Raw genomic sequence first — 25234 nt, 5'->3', positions numbered from 1 at the left:
TCCGCCTACCCATTGCTGCCATGGCATATGATCCCCCACAAAGATTTTGGTGCTTTAACCAATTGTGAAAAGAGATATAACAAGAAGCTTTCTGAAACTCGAGTAGTAATTGAAAATACATTTGGGCTCTTGAAGGGTAGATTCAGAAGACTCCATATGCTTGATTGCAACATTGACTTTGCCTCCTATGTTATAACTGCCTGTTGCGTTATACAAAATATTTGTATGTCCAACGGGGACCTAATACAGGAGTGGTATGAAGAAAACGACAGTATGCCATCCCAAGACTCATCCTCAGAAACTTATCAAAGTAGCAGTGGCAGGTCACCAGCTTCAACTGAGGTAATTGCAAGACGGAAAGCCATATCTTCTAGTTTATGAACTTTTTTTAAGAGCTTTAATTCTTTGATTATCTGAGTTATTTTATTAATTGTTTATTATGTGTGTTGTAATCACATTTTGCAAGAAATGTAATCAACGCCACTGCTTTTACCTGCCATCAAAACTTATCTTATTATCTTGAATAGTCACTTATTCAAAGCTAGTTTCTTTTTGGCTGTTAGAACCCATTAAATAATGTTGTATATCTTTGCCTAAAATCTGAAATTAGGGACTCAGGTCTTTCTTCTTTTCAAGAGGCTGGGGAAACTGAGATTTCTCCTGAGAACTCTATATTTTGTCTGGAGAGGAGTTAGCGCCATAGTTCATGTTCCCTCAGTTCTTCCACCTACCCCCCAAAAAAGGCTCAAGATTTTTAAGCATTTAAGAATAGAAACGAACTTGAGGAAAATGGCCTAAAGATTATGTCAACTACGCTTAACTTTACTGACCCATTTTTTCCCTCTTTGTGCCATATTTTGTAGATTGTTTCAACTTGCAGACTTAAAAAAAACATTCAGTGTTTTCTCTGTGCTTTTTTTGACGTTCCGCTACTAGCGATTTATTCATACAGTATTATGAAGAAATAGGTATATCTTGTATAAATATATATAATATAATGTGAACTAACTGGATAAACTACTTGAAACTATATGTCACTAAATGGAACTCAATCACTGTCTGAGCTACTATTGCCTTTCCTTTTTTTGCCCTTCTTCTTTTTGGGCAGCTCATTTTTATTGGCAAGGGCTTCCATTAAAGAAAGGAAGCGATCAGACGCCTCTTTCTGCTGGGTCAAAGCCCTCTCACGGACATTATAGTCTTTTTTTAATTGGTCCAGCAGGGCCTGACGGAACTTGCTATCCAATTTTTTATTTTCTTCTTTGGTTATTTTTAATTCATCTAACCGCTTCAACGTCTCAGCCATGGTTTGCCTTCGATATCTTTTTGCTGGCGGAGGTGTAATAGGACTCGTAGCCTTCTTTCTATAATTTTCTTTGTCATCTTCTGAGACTGTTTCCAGGACAATGGTTGGCCCTTCTCTTTCAATAGTTTCGTCTTTGGACGTGTCAACAATGTTACTCAGGGTGATGGACGGGTCATTGTAGATAACTGCCATCACCTCCTGATAGAATTGTGGTTTATCCATTGGAGCCGCTCCGGTTTTTTTGGCATTGTCTAAAAAAGTTTTCACATTCTTTTTCAAGTTATTCCACTTGTTCTTACATTTTTCTGCACGAACAGCGCCAAGATTGAATCCAGCCTCCACAAGTTTCTCAGCAATGTGTTTATATTGAATATCTTTGCGTAAACTTTTGGACTGGATTCCTTCTTTTGATTTTCCAATAAGATCGATCAGCATTAATGTAGCTGTATTTTCGTCTGCAAAGCACTTCCCCTTCCTTTTTTTTTACATAATTCAGATTTCTTCTCTTGTACTGGAAGCTGAAAAGAAAACAAAATGATTGAATATTTGAGTTGAAGCAGTCTTTAAAAACATACTTAAAGGACAAAGGAATGCAAAAAAAGTGTCACTAGCACCATTTAAGAGTGAAAGTCTCAATCCATATCCGCTAAGGGGTTTTTTCTTACATTTAGTAGTTTTCATGATTCTGAGCCTCCATAGGTATCTCCGCGTCCATAGTGCATCCAAGACCACGCTTTTTCTATTAGCTGTTGATACTGTCAGCACATTGTTGGTGGCTGCTTGGGATCCACTGTTCATGAGAACCGGTTTTCCAAGACCAGGCATATAAAGACAATGATAGCAGAAATAGCTAATTAAGAAGTTTATTTGAACTCAGATCTTTTGGATTGGAATGCAACAACAATTATTTATAAACTATAGATTTAAGCCTGATTGCGTTTATTTGTCCTTTACACATACGACGCCTATTGCATTGATAGCTGGAAAAACGTTCCGAATAAGGCAACACATTGCACCTATGGCACAAATACTGGATAGTTTGTGTCTCTCTGGAGCTTCGGATGATATTTGCTGGACATCTATTTTCACCAATTTTTTTTTCCTAAGCAAATCACTCAAAAACTGGTATTGTCAAACAATATGGGATTATCTGAAGTTTTTTTTTGCTCAATATCTCCTTTTCTAAATCGACAAATCAGGCCAATTTCTTATGGCTACTAAATTTTATCAACCAGGACCTAACCTAGCAGACAAACTGCAAGTAGGTCCATTAACTCATAAGCTTGCAATTTAGAATTCCTTTGGTATTCATTTATTTCTCTTGGTTATTGTATCATAATTTAAGACATTTTGATCACTTGTAGATTTAAAGGACGGTTTCAGGAAGGAAGGGGCACCAAACTGGCAAGAAGAGTGTTTTTTTACAGTACTCATTTAACCATAAAAAGGATTAAAAAATACAACTATTATCTGAACATTTTTCGTTATTTTGTATTTTCTTGAATTTTGTATTTTGCAGTCTTTTGCTTTTATCAGTCTTGAGTTTGATTGTGACATGTTTACTTAATTTAAATTTATTTGTTGATTCATTAAAATCTGCTTCAAAAAATGGGGTTGGGGTGATCAGAAGGGAACTTCTGGTTAAATATCAAAAATACCTGACAAAGTAGACCCAGAAACTCCCCCAGAGGTTGTTGTTACACAAATGCTGATTCTAGGTGACAGTTCTAGGGAGTTGAAGGTCCTGGCTGCATATGCATTCGCTGCATGTCCATTACATGGCTTACATTCAATGAGCCAACTGCAAAATAAAATTATAAATTATTTCTTCAATAAAAAGGAAAAGTAAGGATATTGAAGCTATTTCTTTGGGGGGGGGGGAAGATCCATTATAAAAAAGAAATAAGAAAAGAAAAAAAACAACAGGGAGAGAGAGAAAGTAGAGGAGCTGCAAATGGTCCTGACCGAGATTCCAAACCCCTAACCTTGGCCACATCTCTTGATCTTGCAATTTCCAAGCTCTTTTTGTTTAAATATGATTCTAGCTTAAGATATAAATAAACGATCTTGTTTATAGAATATTATCCACTCCAAATTGAGTGTGCATAACCCGTATAAGATAGAGACGGATTAACTGGATCTTGGAGAGACTAAGTTGCAACTATTGACTACATGATTTTTCAAGTTGGTAATTTTAATATTTCCATATCTATTCTTATTCCCTAAATATGCTAGATAAATAGGTGATCATATATTTAGGGTTTATAGTTTAGCCAAGAGGTCACATGTTAATGAAAAACTGGTGAGTTAAGGGGTTAAAGGGTAAAACTGAAAAGGGTGCTGCTTCAGATTTTGGGAGAAGAGCCTTCTGTCTGTGTCCAACCATAGAATTGTTTTAGAATAAAATGGAAAAAATGCATATGCTTGTATTAACACAAAATAGAGTTCAAATTCATTCTAATCAAGTGTTAAGCTGGGCTGGGTTTACATCTGCTCAAGATTAATCCATAAGTTAATTTACCTTCACTTTCCTTCTGAACGCTCAATGTAATCGCTCGCATACTTTGTCCTTTTTTATAGGGTATGGAATACTGAGGTGGCAGGATGTCCCTGTATATCTGGTATATAGTGGAAGTTCCTTCAAAAAATATGCCATTGTAACAATTTAAAACCACTTCATATGACAACAGAGCTTACGAGGAGAAATTTTGAACTGAAAGGAAGGGTAGCCTGAGGTAACATGGGACTTAATAAAAGGCTAAGCTGTAAAGAGCATGATGGTTTTTCATGCTGAATTTTAGAAATAAAATTTAGAAACTCCAACTCTTTGCTGAAGAATGCATTTACAACTCTTTCAATTGCCATAATAAAGATAAAAAATAAAGATTATTTAATATGAATTTGTGCCAGTGGTAAGGTTTTATGATTTGATCCTTTAAAGCAGACAGTTCCCATTTCAGACTAATTGCTGTCTCCTCCTGAAGGTAAGAAGAAGAACTACAGTTATTTCAGCTGGACTTGCCAAATTTTGTCTCTTAACCATGGGGTTATCTTTTGTCTTTAAGCCTGTTTGACTGGAAACCAAAGGAGACATGAAGTTTTAATGAAGTAGTCAATTCTCTAATTTGTATGCCTATCCTTTGGTGAGACCTTGTGTATATTTTTCCTCTTTAAGAAGTTGAGTGCAGATGGGAAACTGTATAAATTTACAAATTACAATATCTCCTAGATATTTCTTTCTAAATATGTCAGCCACAATAAGTTTATAACATTATTCAAGGAAAGTCTGAATGCTTTAAATAAAGCAACTGGTTCTATGGGAAAGGCAAAGCATGTCCTCAAAAAAAGAAACTCTCAAATGAGACCATCTATTTTATTTGGAAGCAATTTATTTGAATTTATTTCGATTTAAGCTTTTTGAGGTTTTATAACTCCCCTTAAATTTGCTACTGTTTTAGAGCCCAAAATACTGCTAGACAGAAGCTAAGACACAAATATACTATTCAATTAGGAATTCAATCCTCTATCTGAATATAAAATTGTTTCATCAGGAAATTAATTTTAGAAGTTTAGAAAATTTTGGAATTTCCATAGACTAGTCTGGAATTTAAAAAATCTAATCTTGGTTTAGTTTTCAGCTCACTTAGGTTTTTAAGGTCTAGACAAACCTATCTATAATGCTGCAGCCCACCCTCAAATCCCTTTGTCTACCCTAAAAGCTTGATTTATAGAATGTAGGAGGTAAAATTTCCAGAGGAAATTATGGTAAACATGCAGATTAGTTCCCCCTGCAGTATAGCGCACAGAGGCCCTACCAATAGGACTGGGATGTACAGTGAGATGTGAGTTGTTTGCAATCTGCTTTTAATGGACAGTATCTGTGCAACTTTATAGCCCAATTGAGTGAATAATATATAAGTAGAAATAAGTTGTTTTTATAAAGGCTAAACTGCACTTTTACAAAAATCATTATTATGTCTGGATACAGCATTAAATTCTGTATTTATTAGTATGTTTATTTCTTAACTGTTTCATTATGGTCCTATATCTAAAATTAACCAACCTTGCAACCCAAGATGACCTAATACTAGATAGGGTAAAGGTGCAGATGAATTCCCCTCTAACTGTAGAGTACATATGCCCTGCCAGTAGAAGCAAGATATACAGTAAGAAGTGATTTGTTTAGCCTAAGCCCTGCTTCTACTAGACAGTAGAGGTAAAATTCTACTTTAGCTACTTTTGGCTATTTTGGGAAGGGGTTAGGTTAGACAAATGAAACTTTTGGGGATGGGTCTACAGGCTGAAGTATATCCTGGGAAGGTATTTTCAAGTACCTACCTCCGCTCCTTCTCCCTCTAAAGGGTCCTGACCTTTGGTGACCTTTAAAAATCTGTGTGTTATTGACTCAGTAACTGTGCAACTTTATAAACCCAATTGACTGAATAATATACAGTAAGAAATGGTGAAGATGCAGTTTAGATCCCCCTCATTAAAACAACTTATTTCTAACTTGTATTATTAAGTCAATTGAGCTGTAAAGGTGCATAGACCGTCCATTAGAAGCAAATTATAAACAAGTCACATCTTACTGTACATCCCAGTCCCATTGTAGGGCCTCTGCACCTTATACTGTAGGGGAAACTAAACTGCACCTTTCCTGTAAGAGCTCAGTTGTTTTTATTATGGGGAACTAATTTGCAGCTTTACTCTAGACAGGACCTAGGCTCCCTTTAGGCTTGGATTGCCTCAACCTGCAATGCCAAGAGATCACATAATAACCCAATGGCTTCAAGTTTTACCATCTGCCAAGAATATCTCATAGTTTTGATAATTCTTTGTTACTTGAAAAAGGGATCCCAATGAGCAAACTTCATGGGCTGTAAATTTCCATTCCAGAATTTGTGTGTGGGTATATGGACTACCATGAAGTCCTTTCACCCCTTTGATTTTGTATCTTCAATCCTTCTTATTCTTCAGCTCAGTTATGTTTTTGAAATGGTTAGCAGTAATTCTATATCATTGTAAAAGCAGCACCTGAAAATTAAAAATACACTCCGCTAGGCTTGTCATTTGAAGCCATAATTTTGATGATGTGTTGTGGGAAGCGCGAGTACCTGAACTACCTGTCCCCAGCAATTTAAGGCCAATAGACCGGCTGGTACCAATACGGCGCTTCCTACTCATTCTCGCTCTCTTCTGCACTGTAGAATTCTATCAATGTTCTCTTGTTGTCTTCTTGATCTGAATCATCAAGTTATAAATTGGTCTCTCAGTGTTAGGATGGAGTTTTAAATTGATGATGGTATCAAATGATTCTGGAACACCCATTTTCTGGCAGCTTAGTTTAATCTTAGTGATTTGTGGGGTCAGTACTAAACACTAAAAAAAGATATGTTGGGGGGTTTCCACTGATGTTTTACACCCTCTACAAAGTGGTGAATGATGGAGATTACATTGGAATTAAAGAGGATTCAGCAACGGGTATCCAGATTTTGACCTGTAATACCAAACCAAATCTTCCCTTGATTGAAATGGGGACTACAGGAATGGGGTGTACTTTGTTTTTCCACGGTGTTTTATAATGTCTCAAAGGTTTCTAAGTTTTGAGTCTGGGGGGGGCACGCATTTGCCCCTTCTTTAGCTAGCCTATTGGCTGTCATGTTGTGGGTCAGTTCTTTATGGCTAGGGATATGGTGGAAGCAAACTGAAGTGTCCATATTCTTAAGGCTTAGGAGAGAATCTCTAATAGATTTTAAATCTGAATCAGCAGCCTCATAATTTATTTTTTGATTATTTGGATGGCAGACTTATAATCTGTGAGAATTAACACTTTTTTTGAGGCTGGTCTAAGGTTGACCATAACTTCCAGTGCTTTTAGAATGGCAAACAACTCTGCTGACAAAATAGAAGCATTGAATGGGAGAGTTACTGAAATATTCAAAGAAACATACGGAATGCAAACCCCTGCTCCTGCATTTGTTCCCTTTACTGAGCCATCAGTATAAGCTTGAATATGTTCGGGAAATAATGAGGAAATTTTATTGGCAAAAAGCTGACAAACAAACTGATCAGTATAAAAGGATTTATCCTTCGGGAGCAGTTGAAGATGGCACTCAGGGGCCTCGAGTTCCCAAGGCGGGGAATTTGGAAAAGGGTAGCTATCTGCATGTTCATTTTTCCAATTTGGATGATCTTTCAGGATCTTTCACACCAAGAAGACTTATGGTGCTGAGGCTTGCTAGGGTTTGCAAAAGTGGCTGGAAAGACTGCATGTTTATCACCATAATATTGTATTTTTGTAAAGTAACGGTTTATGTGCATAGTAGCTCTATCTTTCAGAGCAGGTAGTCCAGAAAACTCTTTTAGCTTCTCTACTGCAGTATGTTTATGCAGTCCCAATGCAATTCTTATGGCTGAGTCTTGGAGTGTCTCAAGGGTTTTGAATATAGTTGCAGGGACATTTACAAGGAAATGAATGCTATATTCCATTTTTGAGTGAATATACAGCTTAAAAAAATCAATAATCAATTTCGGCAAGGATCATCATTTAGATCTTGCGAGTCACTTTAAAATGATGAGTCGTGTTAAGATTTAAATTATCAACATATACACATGTGGTTGCCCTTTTAAAAAGCAGTCAAGGATCATATCCAGTAGACAGGCAGATGGCTGATAAGCTGTTGTGCTCCATTCTATCATTAAGGGTTTAGGGAGGGTAGTTTGTTGGTTGTAAAACATTATTGCCTTTGTTTTTGGGACCGAAATGGGCAGACCTAAAGCTTTAAAAAACAGGGAACCATCATCTATGTCTTCCTGAATTATGCTTTGGATTAATATAGTATTTTTGTTTCTATTCCACAACAGGAGATAATCAGCAAATACTCCATTTTTCGACTGACTTCCAAGTTTCAATTCTGAAATATACAGTGTGAAAAAAAGAGAACTTGTGACAGTTCCTTGCGGGAGACCATCTTTGACTTGTTTTCTTGAAGACAGAGTGTCATTTATCTGAACTTGAAAAGATTGATCACAAAGTATATCATTTATCATTGATACCACTATTGATGGAAAGTTTTTTTTATTCCTAACTTCTAGTAACTTCTTGTGTTTGACGTTTCCATTTGCATCTCTCCAATCAAACATCACAGCAATTCCAAATTCACCATTTTGCAGAGCCTCTGCTATATCTACTTCAATTCTGGTTATGTTGTCCATTGCACTGTGACCCTTTCTGAAACCTGTTTGGGATTGGGGTATCATTTGATTGACCTCTGCAAACCATTCTAATCTCTTTAAAATCATACGTTCAAATATCTTGCCCATGGTGGGGAGGACTGATATTGGTCTATAATATATTGGGTCATTGGGTGATTTCCCAGGTTTGAGGATTGGGTGAATGAGGGCAATTTTCCAGGGATTAGGGAAATTCCCTTCTCTCCATGAAATATAGCATACTTCAAGAAGTTTTTTTCGAAAGGTATGGGGTGATTCAATAAGCCATTTGATGTGCACCTCATCATACCCTGGTGCCGAGGTTTGATTACATTCTTCAATGGCTGTGTCTAACTCAGATAATTCAAAAGGTAAAATTAAAGACTTTTTATGTTGTGCTACTGAAGAGAGGACACAAACAGGTGGGTTTGGCAAAAAAGCTTCTATGTTATTCTTCATGCATGTTTTTGCAAATATCTCAGCTTTTAAATTGTCAGATGTTATCAGCTGACCCCGGTGTTTTATTTCATACTTTCAATCATCAAGTGCCATTTTCTTGCCATTGATATTGCCTATATATTGGTGTATCTTAGATACTGCAGTGTGATCGTCTACTATAGTCATAAATTTATTCCATGCCTCCTTTTTAGCCTGTAGACATGTTTTTTTCCCTATTGCCGAGCTGCATTTATATTCAATTACTGTGATCATTGATGGATGTCTTTGGAATGCCTTTCTTGCTATGTGTTTAGCTTCCACTGCAGCAGTGCATAAATCATTCCACCCGCCTTTAGTTCTTTTATTGCCATGGGAGGTCCAATCATTATTGTTTGTCTTAGGGATTGTTTTTTGGGCGGCATCCATGATAATTTTTGTTAGGGTATTCACTTTATCATCAATTAGGAAAGAGTTTTCCAGCAGAGTATAATCAGCTTCTTGCAGCATTTGCTTGAACTCTGGCCATTTACCTTTCTTGTTAATAAATTTCCTTTTACGTGGTTTTGTTTCACAAGACATGTGTGAGATAATTGTCTTTATAGCACAGTGATCACTATGTAGATCTGGTACTCTACTAATTGACACCTGATCAATAGCCGAAGCAGGACCTAGTTGGATGTCTATGGTTGAATGTTTGTTATTTTTGGAATTGTAATATGTTGGTAAATTATATGGTGTTAGAACTACTATGTGATTATTTTCCAATAACAGTCTTTCCATATTTTTCCAGCTCAATTTGACTGCACAACATCTTCCCAATGTGAGCTATGTGCATTTAGGTCAACAAAAATAAAAAGGTTTTGGCCCTCTGCTTCAGTTGATAAAATATTAAACACATCTATGTCACCCTTTGGGTTGTACATTGATTTAATTCTTAGTGTATCACCTGAATTTAAAGTAATTGATACTCCCACCACCTCGACTTTGTGATCCTTTTGAAATTGTGGTAATAGTTAATGAACTAAACACTCCTTGATAAAAATACTCACCCCCCCCCCTCCTTTTCTGCCCGACTCTCTCTCGTTGGGGTATCCTTTATATACTGGCATGGCCCCTCTTTTATTATTACTAAGAGTTTTTTCTTGGATGCAAATTATATACACTTTCTCTTTGTTTAAATATGAGCAGAGTTCCATTATTTTTATTTTATTAAGTGAGAATGTGTTCCAATGCTGTATAATCAGTTTATTTTTTATATTAATCTTGTTAGTCAGTTGGGTGGGCTTTTTTCTAATCATTGGGTGATTTGAATATTTTGGGCAGCAACTATAGCAACTAGCTCCATAAATTCATGTGACACTTCTTTCAGCAAGGACTCTGGAAAGTGCTTCTCTAGTGCTTTCTCACTTAATAAGCCTTTCATCTGTATGTCATAATTTGATGTTCGAATAAGTTCCTGGGTAATAATGAATTTTGACAAATTTCTAAGTTGGTTACCAACTAAAATTGTGGGTGTTGGGGGTTTTATATTTCTTCTGGGAGGTTCAGTGCCTTTAATAAATAAGGAGGTTGGTCTTATTATTTGCATAGGGGATGGACCTGTTGAAAGTCTTCCTAATTTTTGGTCAAGTCTGGGGAAAGAAGGGCTAGTCAAACCTATGGGAGACTCAGTAGTTGACAGGGTGGAAGTCTCATTAAAGCTAGTAGACGGTAATTTTTTCCATGCTTGCTGCGGATGTCTTCTCTGATCTTGGACTGGAGTTGATGTTCAGGAGGGTGTATTGGAAAAGTTTAGCTGAGGTTGTCTAGTCTCTTTTCTAATAGCATTTGCAATTATAGGTACTGGTATATTTTTCTCCTGAGCTATTTTTATAATCTGACTTCTTTGTTTGTATTTGGTACATAGAGTTCTGTTTTCAGAAAAATGTGAACCACCACAGTTTGTGCAATTTTTTTGGTTTTGGCAATTGGTTTCCAAGTGACTCCTCAAAGTGCAATTTTTACAAACATCAATTGTGGCAAATGGGCAAAATTTTTGTGTGTGCCCTAATTTTAAGCAATGTTTACATTGGATTGGTTTTTCATCATAGTGTCTAAAGGTAACTCTTCCCCCAAATCAGAATAAATTTTCTGGTGAGTACTCTCCTTCAAATATACACAGAACTGAGTTGCTAGGTACTAGTTAATTTTTATCATTTCTTTTCTTAAGTCTTGTTGTTGACTTTAATTGGTAGTTCGAAAGGGCATTATCAGTAAGGCCTTCTTGGATATCACTATCCCCGTATAGATTTGATACATTATAAATGACTAGCCTAGTTTCTTTTTAAAGAATTTGTTCTTTTGGTTTGCAGGTTACTGACATGTTACCAATCAGTTTCAGATCCAGTAAAGGGGTCAGACAAGCTGCATCATTTGCATATACTTCAGCTTCTCCATTTCTATTAATGAATAGGTCATTTCTCAATTCCTTTCTCAATTTCTTAAAAATATTCATTCTAAGAAAATCAATGTGTTTTTTGGGTTCAAATTTTGGGAGTGGGGTATTTGTATTTGTCTTAGCTGGTGAAATTACTACAGCAAACATGGGGATGGATATTTCATTACCAGGAGTTGGGGCTGTTGAATCATCTGAAGTTGCTGATAGTCTAAGGCCATCAACCTTACGTTTTTTGGTATTCTTTTTCTTATGTTTTTCGACAACTTGGAAATCATCCCATGCCAGATGGTTTACACTATCTGGTAGTTGACAATTTGGGTCACTCTGCTGGGGTGATCCTACAGAGATCATAGTACCATCACTAGAAGTAGATGTACTTGATGGTAGTCTAGAGGTGGCTGTTACAATTTTTCAATTCTCAATGTTTGTAGGGTCTGGAGTATGGGGGGGGGAATAGCTGCATCACTCCAGGGAATAGGCTGGTTCCCGTCCAGAGGGGGGTCAGGTGGGTCTTGTTTTGACATCAGTCACCAAAAAAAGCAATAGGCTATAGCCTATCTAAAAGGCACTAAACCTAGTAAGCATAAGAAAGATAATACTTGATGAAAGGCAATCCTTTGGGTGTTCCAACAATAATATATTTAGTAAATATATAAATTGCTACCATGCGGTGTAAATTCAGGATGGTTAGCCATTTTTGAACTTATCGCCAATGAAAGCAGAACTCGTGTTTGAACCTGGTATTTCTGCGGGTTCCAGATTCAAGGAACCCGGGTTCAAACACGAGGAGAATCCGGCAGATGAATACGCTTAGAAGCGGATTCGTGTTGAACCCGCAACCCTAAAAACGCATTATACAGAACTCGATAGCAACCCGTGTTCGAACCCGGTACCTAAAACAAGGCTCAGTTGCAGTGCTTCCATTCTAGGGATATCCCCCCTAGAATTGGGGTTTTTGAGGTCGTTTAGGGGTGAAAGTTTTCTTTTAGGGATTTGGGAATTTTTAGGGATTTTTACAAACCTTCTGGATTTATTAGGGAATTTTTAGAATTTCGGCCCTAGAAAATACTCTTTCAACCCAAAAAAGAAAAAAAGGGATGGAAGTAGTTTTCTGTCCCATTTTTCCAGAAATTCTGGACACGCTATAAAGGGAGCTAAGGATCTTTTGCGCAGTCGAATCGGACGCGCGTTATGGCGTTATGTTTAAATGCTTGCCCATGCTGGATAGAAATTCTTAAAAAAAGGCATTGAGTTGTATATTCACTGTTTTATAATAATATATCTATAATTAGCGTAATTATTTTTCAAAATTATTATAATTAATTGAATCACTCTAACTTAGCAATTAGCAAAGAAATAAAAAAAAATGCCCCTGAAAAAATCAGTACTTTCATCAGCCTTGTGCAAAAATTTAACTGCAGCCTCAAGCAACTTGATTTTGTAACTTTGACAACATGAACTTGCTGACATTTTGATAATAATGTATTGAATATCTTTAAATTTGAATTTTGGTAAAAGCCAGTCTCCATTTAGCAGATTCTGAAAATCTGTACTACCAATCTGTAAATTTTATTTCAATGCAGACTTCTTTTCTGGAGACTTCTAAAATTCTTTTAACACAACTAATCATTTGAATAAAACCTGGCAAAGGTGCAGACTAGAGACCCCTGCAGTCAAAGGTGCAGAGGTACTGCTCAATTTAACCTGGAATTGCAGTAAGAAATTAATTGTTTATATCTTGCTTCAACTGGACAGCTCTCTGCGCCTTTAGAGCCCAAAAGACCGAATTATATATAGTAAGAAATAAGATATTTTTATCAGGAGTCCTTTTTCTGTACCTTTACAGAAAAGTTGGTTTGCCTCCCGACCTCTGCTTCTTGATCATTGAACTGCAATCAATAGTACGCACTAATGACACCAACAATTTTAAAAAGTTTGGGATACCAGGTTATCTGTCACCTTTTACTATTCATTTCAAACATTCTGTTCTTTCCATAGGATCATGACTTTTTTGTCAATAAAGAATATTTTCATTTACAAGATGATTAGTTTAAGGTGATTGAAAGCCAGTTGATACTCATTGATAGCCCCCGGCCTGCTGTACTATATACCTGTAAAGTTGCCATATGAAACTAGGTTATATTACTTTGTTTAAAAAAATGAACTTCAGAAAAGACAGAATGGAACAGCTACTGTATGTAAAAAACTAGCAAAAATTTCAGTCTCTTTTGTTCCTTAAGAGGTTGTTTTTTTATAGATGTTTCTACAGCACCAAAGGTATAAAGGCCTGTTTTGTTATATATAGCTATTTTTATAATGAGAGAGCCTTGCTTGTTTAGCCTGCCTGCCTGCCAAGTGAAAGGCTGAGATACTACACAATGTTGACATAGCATAGTTTATTTGTCATTGGAAATAAACTTAGCTTAATTTAACAGGGTGGCCCATAGTCATAAGTCACCATAAATAGAAAAAAACAATTATGTTTGTATCAGAAATAATTCATAACATGATCTGCACTATTACCATTATGTTGGAAACACATTTCAATATGTTTCTCCCACTTTTGATGAACATAAATGAGTAAACCAATGATCTGCTGCAAAAACATAAGCATGTGTTCTATTTATGGTGACTTTTTCATTCCTACTCACCTTTTTCTCATAGGACAGTAAAAGGAGTATGATTTGCTATGGAGCAAGGGGGATTGCTCTTCTAGGATATGGTGGTCAAAATAAACAAAATATAAAATTTATATGGCTGTATTAGTGTATTCAGTTGTAGTAGGGTCACACTGCTAATCAAACCAACGTTAACAGTGCATGGAAGATATATTTTATTTAGTTTCCAATATTATATCCCTGATGCCTGATATTTTTCAGATTAGTATGGGAGATAGTATTAGTGAAGAATCCAACTCTAGTGTTTTACCCTTCTTAAATTAAACAACTCCTCCAAGGAAAAAGCAGAAGAAACGTGAACCTGCACAAAGTTCTACCACTCATATTCAGTACTCCCAAAAGTTTGTTGACATATGGATGAGTGACCTGCAATTGAAGGGATGGTTAAAAAAAGAACTCATATCTTGGATATTGTGGAGTATGCAATACTGATCTCAAGCTAGGAAAAAGCAGAAGATCAGAGCTTATAAAGCACTCCAAAACATAGAAGCATATGCCAAACACTGAATCACAATAGTCCACTTCAAATACTCTTGGTCACTTTTTACAGGGGGGATTCATTAAACACACAAAGCGTCTTGGGGCCAGAACCTGCACTTTTCTACTTGAACATGACTTGGCTATTTCAAAGGTCGAGGCTTTTACAGCTTTTTTAAAAAATTTGCCTTCAAAGCAAGTAGTGGAGAATGTGCAACTCAAGAAACAGAAAGCAACCAATGTTATACGAACAGGACTAAGTGGTTCTTATGAAGATCGTTTGATTGAAATCTTACAGAATCGCTGCTTCTCGATTATTATTGACGAGTCCACTGATGTATCTTCTAAAAAGCTTCTACCAGTTGGAGTAATATTTTGCAATGATGACCTCTCAGTTGATGTTGATGTACTCGACGTAGTCGATGTGTCCCGACTCTTCAGCCAAGGCGATATTTGAGGAGCTGAAGAAGTGCATAATAGAAACCCACAAGCTTCCCCCTGCAAATTTCATAGGGTTTTGCTTTGACACAACAAACTCTATGATGGGAGCTAACCAAAGCGTTTCGTCCATGATAAAAGAAGCGTTCCCATGGGTAGTCATAGTGAAATGCTCCTGCCATATGGCTCATCTTGTTGCTTCATATGCATGCAAGAAATTGCCAAAATCCATGGAAGACATCTGTCGCTCCATATATAGTCACTTCACTCATAGTCACAAGAGGCAACACGCTGTCCTTGAATTTCAAAAGTTCTACCCAGTTAACATGCATAGGAATCTGCAGGCTGGGCAGACTCGATGGTTTTCAGTCAAAGCTGTTTTATATAGAATTTTGGGACAATGTGATGCTCTTAGTACCTACTACAGACTTATGCTAGTTGAGGATCCAACAAAGCTTAATGAGCTTTTATACACAAATCTGAACCCAGTCATGAAGTGTATGTTTGAATTTGTTGTCTTTGCATTGGGATTACTTACTGAATTCAATGTAGCTTTTCAAGCTGAAAAACCACTATTTTATCGCCTGAAACTAAAGACTGAATCTCTTATCAAGGAATTGTCTTTGAGCTTCATGAAGAAGGACTATGTGAAGTCAAAAAATACATTCCAAAATAATGTAAATGGCCCAAGTGTTTACCTGCCGCTCGAAAACATGTATTTAGGCAAGAATGGGCAGGACTCTCCTCTTGACGCTGAAACCAGATTCTGCTGTACCAAAGGATGCAGTCGTAAAGATCCTCAGAGCTACAAAATCTTATTACATAGAAGCTGTACAGCAGATCCAAACTCGATTTCATTTTGATGATGACATTAACAAATATGCAGAAATGGTTGACCCTGTATCAGCTCATTCACTATGGTCTGGTTATCTCCAACTCTTAGATTAAAAGTGTGGGAAAGTATCATGGGATGAAAACATAATCGAACAAGAGTGGAAGACGCACAATCTCGCCAATGTTAAAAATATTAACAACATGGATGCAATTACCTACAGGTGTGATTTTTTTTAAAATATAACAATCGCTGGAATCGAGCTATACGCAAATCTAAAATTAGCAGTAATATTTGTGTTTACTCTTCCTTTCTCCAAAATTGTCGTCAAAAGGTTTTTTAGTACAGTAAAAATCATAAAGACAGACAGACGGAACTTACTTAAAACGGAAACGTTACGTGGAATTCTGAAAACAAAATATGGTATGAAACGGGCCCAAGAAAGTGCCACATATATTCGTGGAGACGAGCAGCTACTGCTGCACATGAAAAGACTCAAGGCTTCAGCTACCATCGGAAAAAAGGATGAAGGTGTTGAATCTGATTCTGAATAAAAATAGATTTTTCTTTGTTTTTTTTAATAAATATAACTGGATTCTGAGGCAACTAATGGATTGTTCACATTTTTGTAATAATCAGTGTGACCTTATAGCCAAATTACCAAAAATAACAATAAAAAATAAATATTGATTTTTTTTTTACCACCATGTCCACGTGCTAACTCAACCAATTAAGCATTTTGATTGGTCATCTGTAACAGAAAATATAATTCAAATATATTTCTCTTACTCGTCTTACTACACCCTATGCGCCTTATTGCACCTTACTACACGAATGCAAACAATTCCTAAGTATTGTTTTATTTTTTACCTTTTCTGTATTACTCAAAGTACATGTCAACCAAATTCCTATGCTTAAATTTCATATTTTTGTAATATTTTTAAATATCTGTCGAATTATATAGTTTTCTTTTTTTTCAAAATTTTTCATTAGAATAAAAACAAGTACATATGAAAAAAATTCAACGGAAAAATAATGCTTTAAAAAGTAACCATTTGGATATAATTTATGGGAACCCAACCTATTGGTGGATTGCAAAAGTAGTAATAAAGAAGAAAAAAAAAATAATGACAAAGAAAAATAAATAAATAACATGTCTTCATATGGTCCAGAATCCGGAATCTGGCACGGGAATCTATCAATCAAAACCGAACTTAACTAGTCGATAATTAAGAAGCATTGTTTTAAACGTCAAAGGAACATACACTATTTTGGTACAATTAAATGATCCTAAGTTGCAAAATAAGTCGTCTTGAACAAATGCTATTAAAAGTCAGCATAACAAGGATTGTGACTTGAAGAAATCAGAAAATAGAGAAACTTTTAAGGATTTCGGTACTGAAAATAGAGATTTCTAGGGATTTTCTACCAGTCTACTAGGGATTTGAAAAAATTTGAAGTGGAAACACTGGTCGGTTGAGAGCTGGAAGTGTCAGCAGTTTTTTTAAAGGATAATTTTTATTTTTAGAGCTATAGGGTAAGCAATTTCAGGTCAGGGAGATAAACCCAGAGATAGGAGCCAGGAGATAACTTCATCCTGGTATATAATGCTTGGCTAAGGTTTTTTTTCTTTTTATATAGACTGTACTATTTTCAATTAGCTGTATAGGCTAGTGGATATCCGAACCAAACTCCATATTAAATAAGCATTGATAGGCTACTCTTTGAGTAGGCTACTAGTAGGCTACTCTTTGATTCTCCATTTGACACAACTTTTAAATTTCATGATTGCTAGTATGACTAGGTCTATGCCATTAAGTAAATATCAGGCTGTAGGTCTAGACTAGGAACTAGGCCTATTGGGAAGGAAACAAGTTACAAAAACAATTGCACCTCATAGCCTAGCCTAATGTGCTGAACAATTGTAGTTACCAAATTTTGTATATAGCTCTGCTGCACTTTATTCCTAACCTCTAGTATGCAAATATATAGCCAAAACTGGATATTTCCTATGCATTTTTCTAATGCATCTCTCTTGATTCAACCTGTGTACTCATAAATTGAATCAGTTAGGCTATGGCAAAACAATGGTAAATATATACCAAATCATATTATTGAGTTAGGAATAAAGTGAATACACCATTTGATGCCTTTTTTTATGCTGATTATGAATATAATAATCATTTCTGTTGGAAATGAATTTCAGCCCCCCCCCTCACCCATATATGCCAATTCAAGGTATATATTTCTACACTAAGGGTGTGGGGGCAAATTTTGTTTCTGATATAAATGGGAGTTAAGTTTAAACTTTACCCCCCCCCCCTTATGTAGAAATATATACCCTGAATTGGCATATATATAGGGGGGGGGGGGTTGGCTAAAATTCATTTCCAATAGAAATGATTATTATATTCATAATCAGCATAAAAAAGGCATCAAATGGTGTATTCACTTTATTCCTAACTCAATAATATGATTTGGTACATCTTTACCAAAACAATAACCAGAAAAGCAAGTAGGCCTAACAATGGCTAAATACCTTTAAAATATGTAATTTGGTTGTAGGGTAAGGTGCCCAGTACTTGGCCAGCTAGTCCACTCTTCAACAGCTACATCATTGTAAAATTTCTATCATAGGCTACTACCTAGAAAGTAAGCTAGCCTAGATTGTTTCACCATTGAATGTGTCAAAATCTTCTTAACAAGTATGTGATTAGCTTAAATATTTGATAAATATTTTGCTGTTCATATTATTGACTAACAAATAAAGTGAACATACCACTCAATTCCTTTTTTTACGCCTTTTTCAAATGTAATAATTGTTTTGCCACAAATGAATTTTATTCTCACCCCTTTATATACTTATTCAGGGTATATATTTGCACATTAGGGGGGTGGGGGTAAAGTTAAAACTTAGGCTTACCTCTCATTTGCATCAGAAATACAGTTTTTCCCCCTCCCCCACATTAGAAAGTGTTGTCTAATTTTCTACACAGGATCTTAAAGTTATAGCAACATATCCTAGCCTAATCACAGTCAACCCTGGGTACATCTAATATAAGAAAAGTATTGTGAAATAGAATGATTATAGGTACTTGACTATTATACAAAACACAGTTGAGAAGTGAAGTTTTGTGAATGCTAATGAAATAAAACAAAATATGATGAAAATTCAATGCATTAGTAACAAAGTTATGGAAAATAGAACAAAGAATTATGGAAAGGGGGCTGCCCAGAGCACATAACCTAAAATAATCTAACCTAAAGAAAATACCAACTACATGTTTAATTAAAAAAAGGTAATGTAGTTTCTCAGCAAGCCCAAGGTTATTGTCTGGTTTAGACAGCATGAAAAACCAGGTAGAAGCCATGGTAGCAGCTCCATGATTGCAAGGATCTCAACCAAACCAAAATACCAACTAAATATTTAATTTAAAAAAAAGCTATAATGTGGTTTCTCAACCAGCCAAAGCTTATTGTCTGGTATAGACAGCATGAAAAACCAGGTAGAAGTCATGGTAGCAGCTCCAAGATTGCAAGGATCTCAACCAAACCAAAATACCAACTAAATATTTAATTTAAAAAAAAAGCTATAATGTGGTTTCTCAACAAGCCAAAGGTTATTGTCTGGTACAGACAGCATGAAAAACCAGGTAGAAGTCATGGTAGGCTCCAAGATTGCAAGGATCTCAACCAAACCAAAAAACCAACTAAATATTTAATTAAAAAAATCTATAATGTGGTTTCTCAACAAGCCAAAGGTTATTGTCTGGTATAGACAGCATGAAAAACCAGGTAGAAGTCATGGTAGCTCCAAGATTGCAAGGATCTCAACCAAACCAAAATACCAACTAAATATATAATTAAAAAAAGCTATAATGTTGTTTCTCAACAAGCCAAAGGTTATTGTCTAGTACAGACAGCATGAAAAATTGGGTATTCACAGTGCAAGTTCCCAAGTGTGTTTCATATTTTAGACAACTACCTGATTATACTTAAATAGGCTAGCATGTAGTTGCAACTGTTGTCTAAATTTAAAGGTTTTCCAATATTATAGTCAGTTAATCCCAACTGGTCTAGTCCTAACCATCAGCCAGTCATAACATCTAACCCTATGCACATAAGGTTCATGATTAGAAGCCTGCTGTAAGGATACATGTGAAGAAAACAATTCCTACTTCATAAAATGCAGAAAAATTGTAGCTAACACATTTTGTGTACAGCTTCACTATACTTAACCCCAACCTCCTTAATGCACCAATGTATACTTCTAGCCAGAGCTTAGGCTACACAATTATTATTAATACTTCTTTAAGCCACTGAGTGGGTATAGGTCTGCCTTGATGCTGGTGAGCCATGTTTTCCTCTGTCCTCCATGTTTTTTTTTGTTATTTTTAATCCTTGAAGACATGTACATCTGAGGGCTACATTGACAAAGGTGTGTTGTTGGTGGCAAATTGCCTAGCCAAACCATCAGAGTCTTCTTTGTTTGATTATAATTGTTTGCCAAATCATATTGTTGATGGCTAATTTTGTTGAGTTCATCATTTTTGACTCAATCATAGACTTAGATGTCAATGATTCTCACTATACATGAATGATCAATTGCATTGAGGGCTTGTGTGTTGGATGTTTTCAGAGCCCATGTCTCACAGCTGTGTAGTAGGACAACCTGATATAGGACTTATCCTTATTCTTGTCTTCAAAATGACTTTTTCTGGTTCCATAATGAATGATTTAGTTCAGTGAAGGCTCTTGACTAATTTTCAATTGACTGACAATTGTCAACCAAATTTCTGATGTGTATCCTCCTATTGGGTCTACCAGAGAGCCTAGGTAATTGAATTAAGATATCTTGTCTATGGGCAACTGTTCTAGTAAGATTGTAGGGTCTTGAGATGATGTACCTGACACCATGACTTTTGTCTTCAAACAGCTTATCTTCTGGCCCACCAGAAAGGATTTTTCAGATACTTCTGATAGAATCAATTAAGCTTCTGAAAAAGATTCAGCTAATAAGCTAATATTGTCAGTGTAGTTCGGATCAGCAGAGGCATCCCAAGGTGGGTGCACTGGCCCCTTACCTTTTTTGGCATTTGGTAAAATTTTTCCCAAAGGCAAAAATTTCAGCAGAAATTTTGCAAAATTCCCAAGTTCTGCAGAAAATTTGGCAGAAATCAGATAGCAACTCATTAAAATCTATGAAGTTTGCCCCTCCCTCCCCCAATGGAAAGATGCTTTGGATGCCCCTGCAGGTCAGTGACCACAAAATTGGGACTTATTTCAACACCTTAGAAGGTGCTATTTTGCTGGTAATAATTCAGCTGATTACAACATTAAATAAGACAGGAGACAATATATATCCCTGTTGGACACCAAATTCATGGAGAGCTCCCCACCAATCTGAATTTGGGCTTTTGTATACTGGTAGTATGCTTGAATATTTCTGACTATCTTATCTGGTACTCTATTCACCATCATGGCCTTCCAGATTCCATATCCTAGAACAGAGTCAAAAGCTGCTATAAAATCTATGAATAGAGACACTGTTGGTTTCTAGTATTTTGTCCTGTGCTCAAGGATCTATCTTAAGACAAATAGCTGGTCAATTCTTCCTATGCCTTGGCAGAATCCTGCTTGATTGGGCCTTGTCTTCATGTTGTTCTGGAAATGAAAGCAATTATCTAGCATGTTGGCAAATATGTGAAGCAACGCAGATGAGGGAGATCCCACAATAATTGCTGCATTTTGTCTTCAGCCCTTTTTTGAAGACTAGAAAGATGATAGTCTCCCCAATCCTGTGGAACCATCTCTTCTTCCAATATATGACAGGTTAGTTAATGGAGCCTGCTGGCAAGTGCTGTCTGTCCATACTTATAAAGTTTAGTTGGAATAGCATCAGGACCAGGGGCTTTACTACTTTTCAGGCAATTGATTGCTTGTCAGACTTCATCTAACATGAGGTTGGCCATGTTCATCTCTTTATAGATACTGCTGGGTTGGTTTGGTTCCTGCAGGTCATCAGGGCTGTGACTTGGGTTATGGCTATGCTGATTATGATCTGTTGCTGTTGAGAGTTGGTACTGGTTAGGTAGTTTGTCTAAGTGCTCTTTCCAAGGATGATTTATTTTGGATTTTTTAAAAGTAACTTGCTGCTTTTGTCTTTGACAGAGGTACTAGAAGGTTAAACTGATTTACTCCTAGTTCATTTTAGGAGCTGATACATCTTCCTGGTGTTGGATCTGGAGGCAGCAGCTTCCATGTCTTTACAATTTTCTCCCATTACTGGTTCTTATCATTCTTACCCAACTGGTGGCATTCTCTCCTCGGGCACTTGAACAACTCTAATTTTCTGTCTGAAATCTGTTACTTGCACTCAGCCAGCCAGACTGTGTTTGTTGACATCCATGTTTTGGATAGTCTTTTATGGCACCCTATTGCAGCTCCTGCAGCCTTCTGGATTGTATTGTGTATTTTTGCCCACTCTTCATCCAAGCTCTGGGTTTGCTCATTGGTCATTTGCACTTGGAAAGCATCAAAGCAATTAAAGGTCTCTAAGCTGAATGCCTGATGTATATTAGGGTATCCAAGCAATTGGTGTCAAATTTTTGTCTATTTGGCTATTTGCTCTACAATCTTTTGAATGTCATTTGGCTCTGTGGCTGGGCTTGTGTTTGAATACATTATTGGAAATGGCCAAGTTATTCATCATGGGTGACTGAAACCTTGATCCCTTTGTAAAACTAGCTCCTAGACCAAACTGGCCAATGGAAGACTTGGCATTGGATACCTTTCTACTGATTCTGGAATGCATTAACTACAATTAATCTGCAAATGATGAAGTAAGGATTGTTGTTTCTAACCCTTTTATTGGCTAAAAATAAGAGAAAAAGGTATCATCTTTGGGGGTCCATACTGGGCTTCAAATTGAATTTGTGATAAAAGCAATTATTATATTTGGAAAGAGCATAAAAAAGGCATTGAGAAGCATGTTCACCTTATTCCTAGGTCAGTAATTTTAAAGTGCTCTATTTTTACTCAAGATTCCATCACAAAGATAAAGGCAAGGTGAGTCCAATGGTTTACTTCTTTTTCATACTCTTCCTAAGTGTGAATAGATGCTTCACTTCCAAACCTATTTTAAAGCCTTTGAATAGACTCAATAGGACCCTTTAATAGACTCAAATGACACCCAGCTCCTTATTTTTGGCACAACAAATGAGTCAAGAAAAGGGTAAATTTTCTAAATAACATTGATAACTAAGAAATAGACATATGTTTAAAATCAGAATTTTATTCTGAATCTAAGTATAACCTCCATTTGTGTTGAAAGGGAGCCCCCCCCCCCCTGATGTGTAAATACATAATCTAAAATGTGTGTATAGTTTCTACTGAATTTTTTATAGGTCAATTTTTCTTCAAATTTATTCAGTGATTAGTATTAATGGAAATTTCATTGTTTAGGCTATAGACAATTCATGGTACCATATATACTTACACATTTGGGGGGGGGGGGATAAAATTTATTTATGAGGCAATAACATTATATTTGGATTCAGGATGAAAATCTCATTCTAAAGATATGTATATCTCCTTGGCATCTCAGTATCAAATTAATCAGAAAATATGCCAAAAAAGTAGGCTATGCCTACTTTAAAGCATAGGGTAAAAAATCATTATTAATCAATTCATTCTCTCTTGTATTTAACAGGCATTGATTTAAAAAATCATTTTCATTAATTATTTTGATGAGTTATAGCTCTTCTCAAGGAAACATTTAATAAAATAGAAGTGGGGTAAATCCTTCTGTAGGGCGTTTTGCTCTCATGGAGAATAGTGTAGCTAGAAAAAGGAAACTTTCAGGTACATATATTCAGCCATAATTATGTTCTGGGAAGGGGTTTTTACGTCCATCCTCTCCCTTGTATATAATGATTAAATAAAAACACAAGATTTTTCAACTGAAAGTAAGGAGCAGCATTAAAACTTAAAACAAACAGAAATTATTACATATAGCCTCAACACCTTGTTCTTTATGCTAAACTTTTTGAGTACTTTTAATAATGCTTCTTATTGTTCTTAAAGAATTGGGACACAACTCAAATTTTAGCATAAAGTTTGAGAGTTGAGGAGGGGTCATTAGTTAATTTGCACAAGTCAAGTTTAAATGCCAAAGAGAGTCATGTGATTTTTCCCAAGTTTAAATGCCAAAAATTCTCCCCAAAATGTCATAAGAGTCTGTCTAATGATACACTCTCAGAACAAAATTTGCACTTTACTGAAAAAATACAAATGAATGTGTATTGTCAGTTTAATATACATATACTGATATTTAGTAATCAAAATGTTAAAATTATTTGATTTATTTAAAGTTATAAAAGTAAAAACATTTATATTTTTCTCAGCTAAGTGCAAATTTTCTTCTGGCCTTGGGAAGGAATAGGGGTTTAGTGACCAACTTATGTTAATTTATGCTCGTTTTGAGTTTGACTCAGTTATTTATTTTAATTTCTGTTCGTTTTGGGTTTGATTTATTTATTGATGCTTATTTGTGGTAGTTTCGAACTGGGTAGATTATTCGATTTTATTTTTGCTCATTTTTTGTTTAATGGAGTTCTTTACTTTTCTTTGAAAAACTTATTTTGTGGAAAAAGTGTTTTCAATTAATTTCTGTTCGTTTTATATTTACATAGTCTTTTCAGGGAAAAAGAAAATAACACTTAAAATCTTTTCGTTTTTTAAGACTTTATAGTTTGGCCTGCTATTTGTATGCTGGAGAAAAATTTTCAGCAATTTTTCACAACATACACCCTTTTAAAAATCTGGACGCAAACACTACTGATTAACTTAATTTCATACCTCCTCTAGTTGACCTGCAATGGAAAACTGGGTACCATTGGCAAAAAAATCTGTTTACTTTCTTTGATAGCTTGGATACACTTACACTATTTTGATTGGGTTAAATTTTAAGAGGAGAAGTAGCCTCGAAAGTTTGAACATAATACCCTCAGTCGTTCTTGGGATACTGCTGAGATACCTTATTGGGAATTAGCATTATCACAGTGCATTTTGATTTAATCTTGTGGCAACATTGCCCTCCAATCACTTTTGACTATTGAAAAGGGCACTAGCCTGTTGAATTTCTAATCGAATGAGCTTTTTTTGAAGTTTCTATGACAACGCCTTCTATAAAAACTTTATATGCCTCCTGGGCATAACTTAAAACCCTTGCCCTGAGGGTGGTGGGGGAGTGTCCTCCTCAAAAATATTTTCTAGCTAGAATTCAACCATGCTGAACAAAATGGCTATCTCAAAATTTTGATTGGATGTGTTTGGGTGAATGATGGACTGCGGGGGGGGGGGCTAGTTGCCCTCCAGTCACTTTCAACTATTAAAAAGGGCACTAGCCCTATGGA

The 25234-nt window shown here is 35.9% G+C and overlaps 2 protein-coding genes across 2 annotated transcripts in view; one reads left to right on the top strand and one right to left on the bottom strand.

The window, feature by feature from the left end:
- Window positions 1–925: 925 nt before the first annotated feature.
- On the bottom strand, window positions 926–3024 carry LOC148942353 (uncharacterized). The gene is made up of 2 exons (XM_089103481.1): window positions 2965–3024; window positions 926–1824 (listed from the first exon to the last, which is right to left on the bottom strand). The coding sequence occupies exon 2, from the start codon at window positions 1739–1741 to the stop codon at window positions 1049–1051; it is 693 nt and encodes a 230-aa protein (XP_088959607.1). The 5' UTR covers window positions 1742–1824; window positions 2965–3024; the 3' UTR covers window positions 926–1048.
- Window positions 3025–4277: 1253 nt separating this feature from the next.
- The window catches only part of LOC148942352 (uncharacterized), a 56005-nt gene continuing 35048 nt past the window's right edge, over window positions 4278–25234 (top strand). The window contains exon 1 of the mRNA XM_089103642.1: window positions 4278–4449. The gene's annotated coding sequence lies outside the window, so the exon portion shown is untranslated. The remainder of the gene's footprint in view (window positions 4450–25234) is intronic.

The sequence above is a fragment of the Artemia sp. Qi Xiang Cuo genome, chromosome 17, assembly GCF_049724085.1.
Source record: "Artemia sp. Qi Xiang Cuo chromosome 17, ASM4972408v1, whole genome shotgun sequence".
In the NCBI taxonomy this organism is placed as follows: domain Eukaryota; kingdom Metazoa; phylum Arthropoda; class Branchiopoda; order Anostraca; family Artemiidae; genus Artemia; species Artemia sp. Qi Xiang Cuo.
Note: the sequence above shows the minus strand (reverse complement) of the source record. Positions and strands in the feature narration are given on the sequence as shown.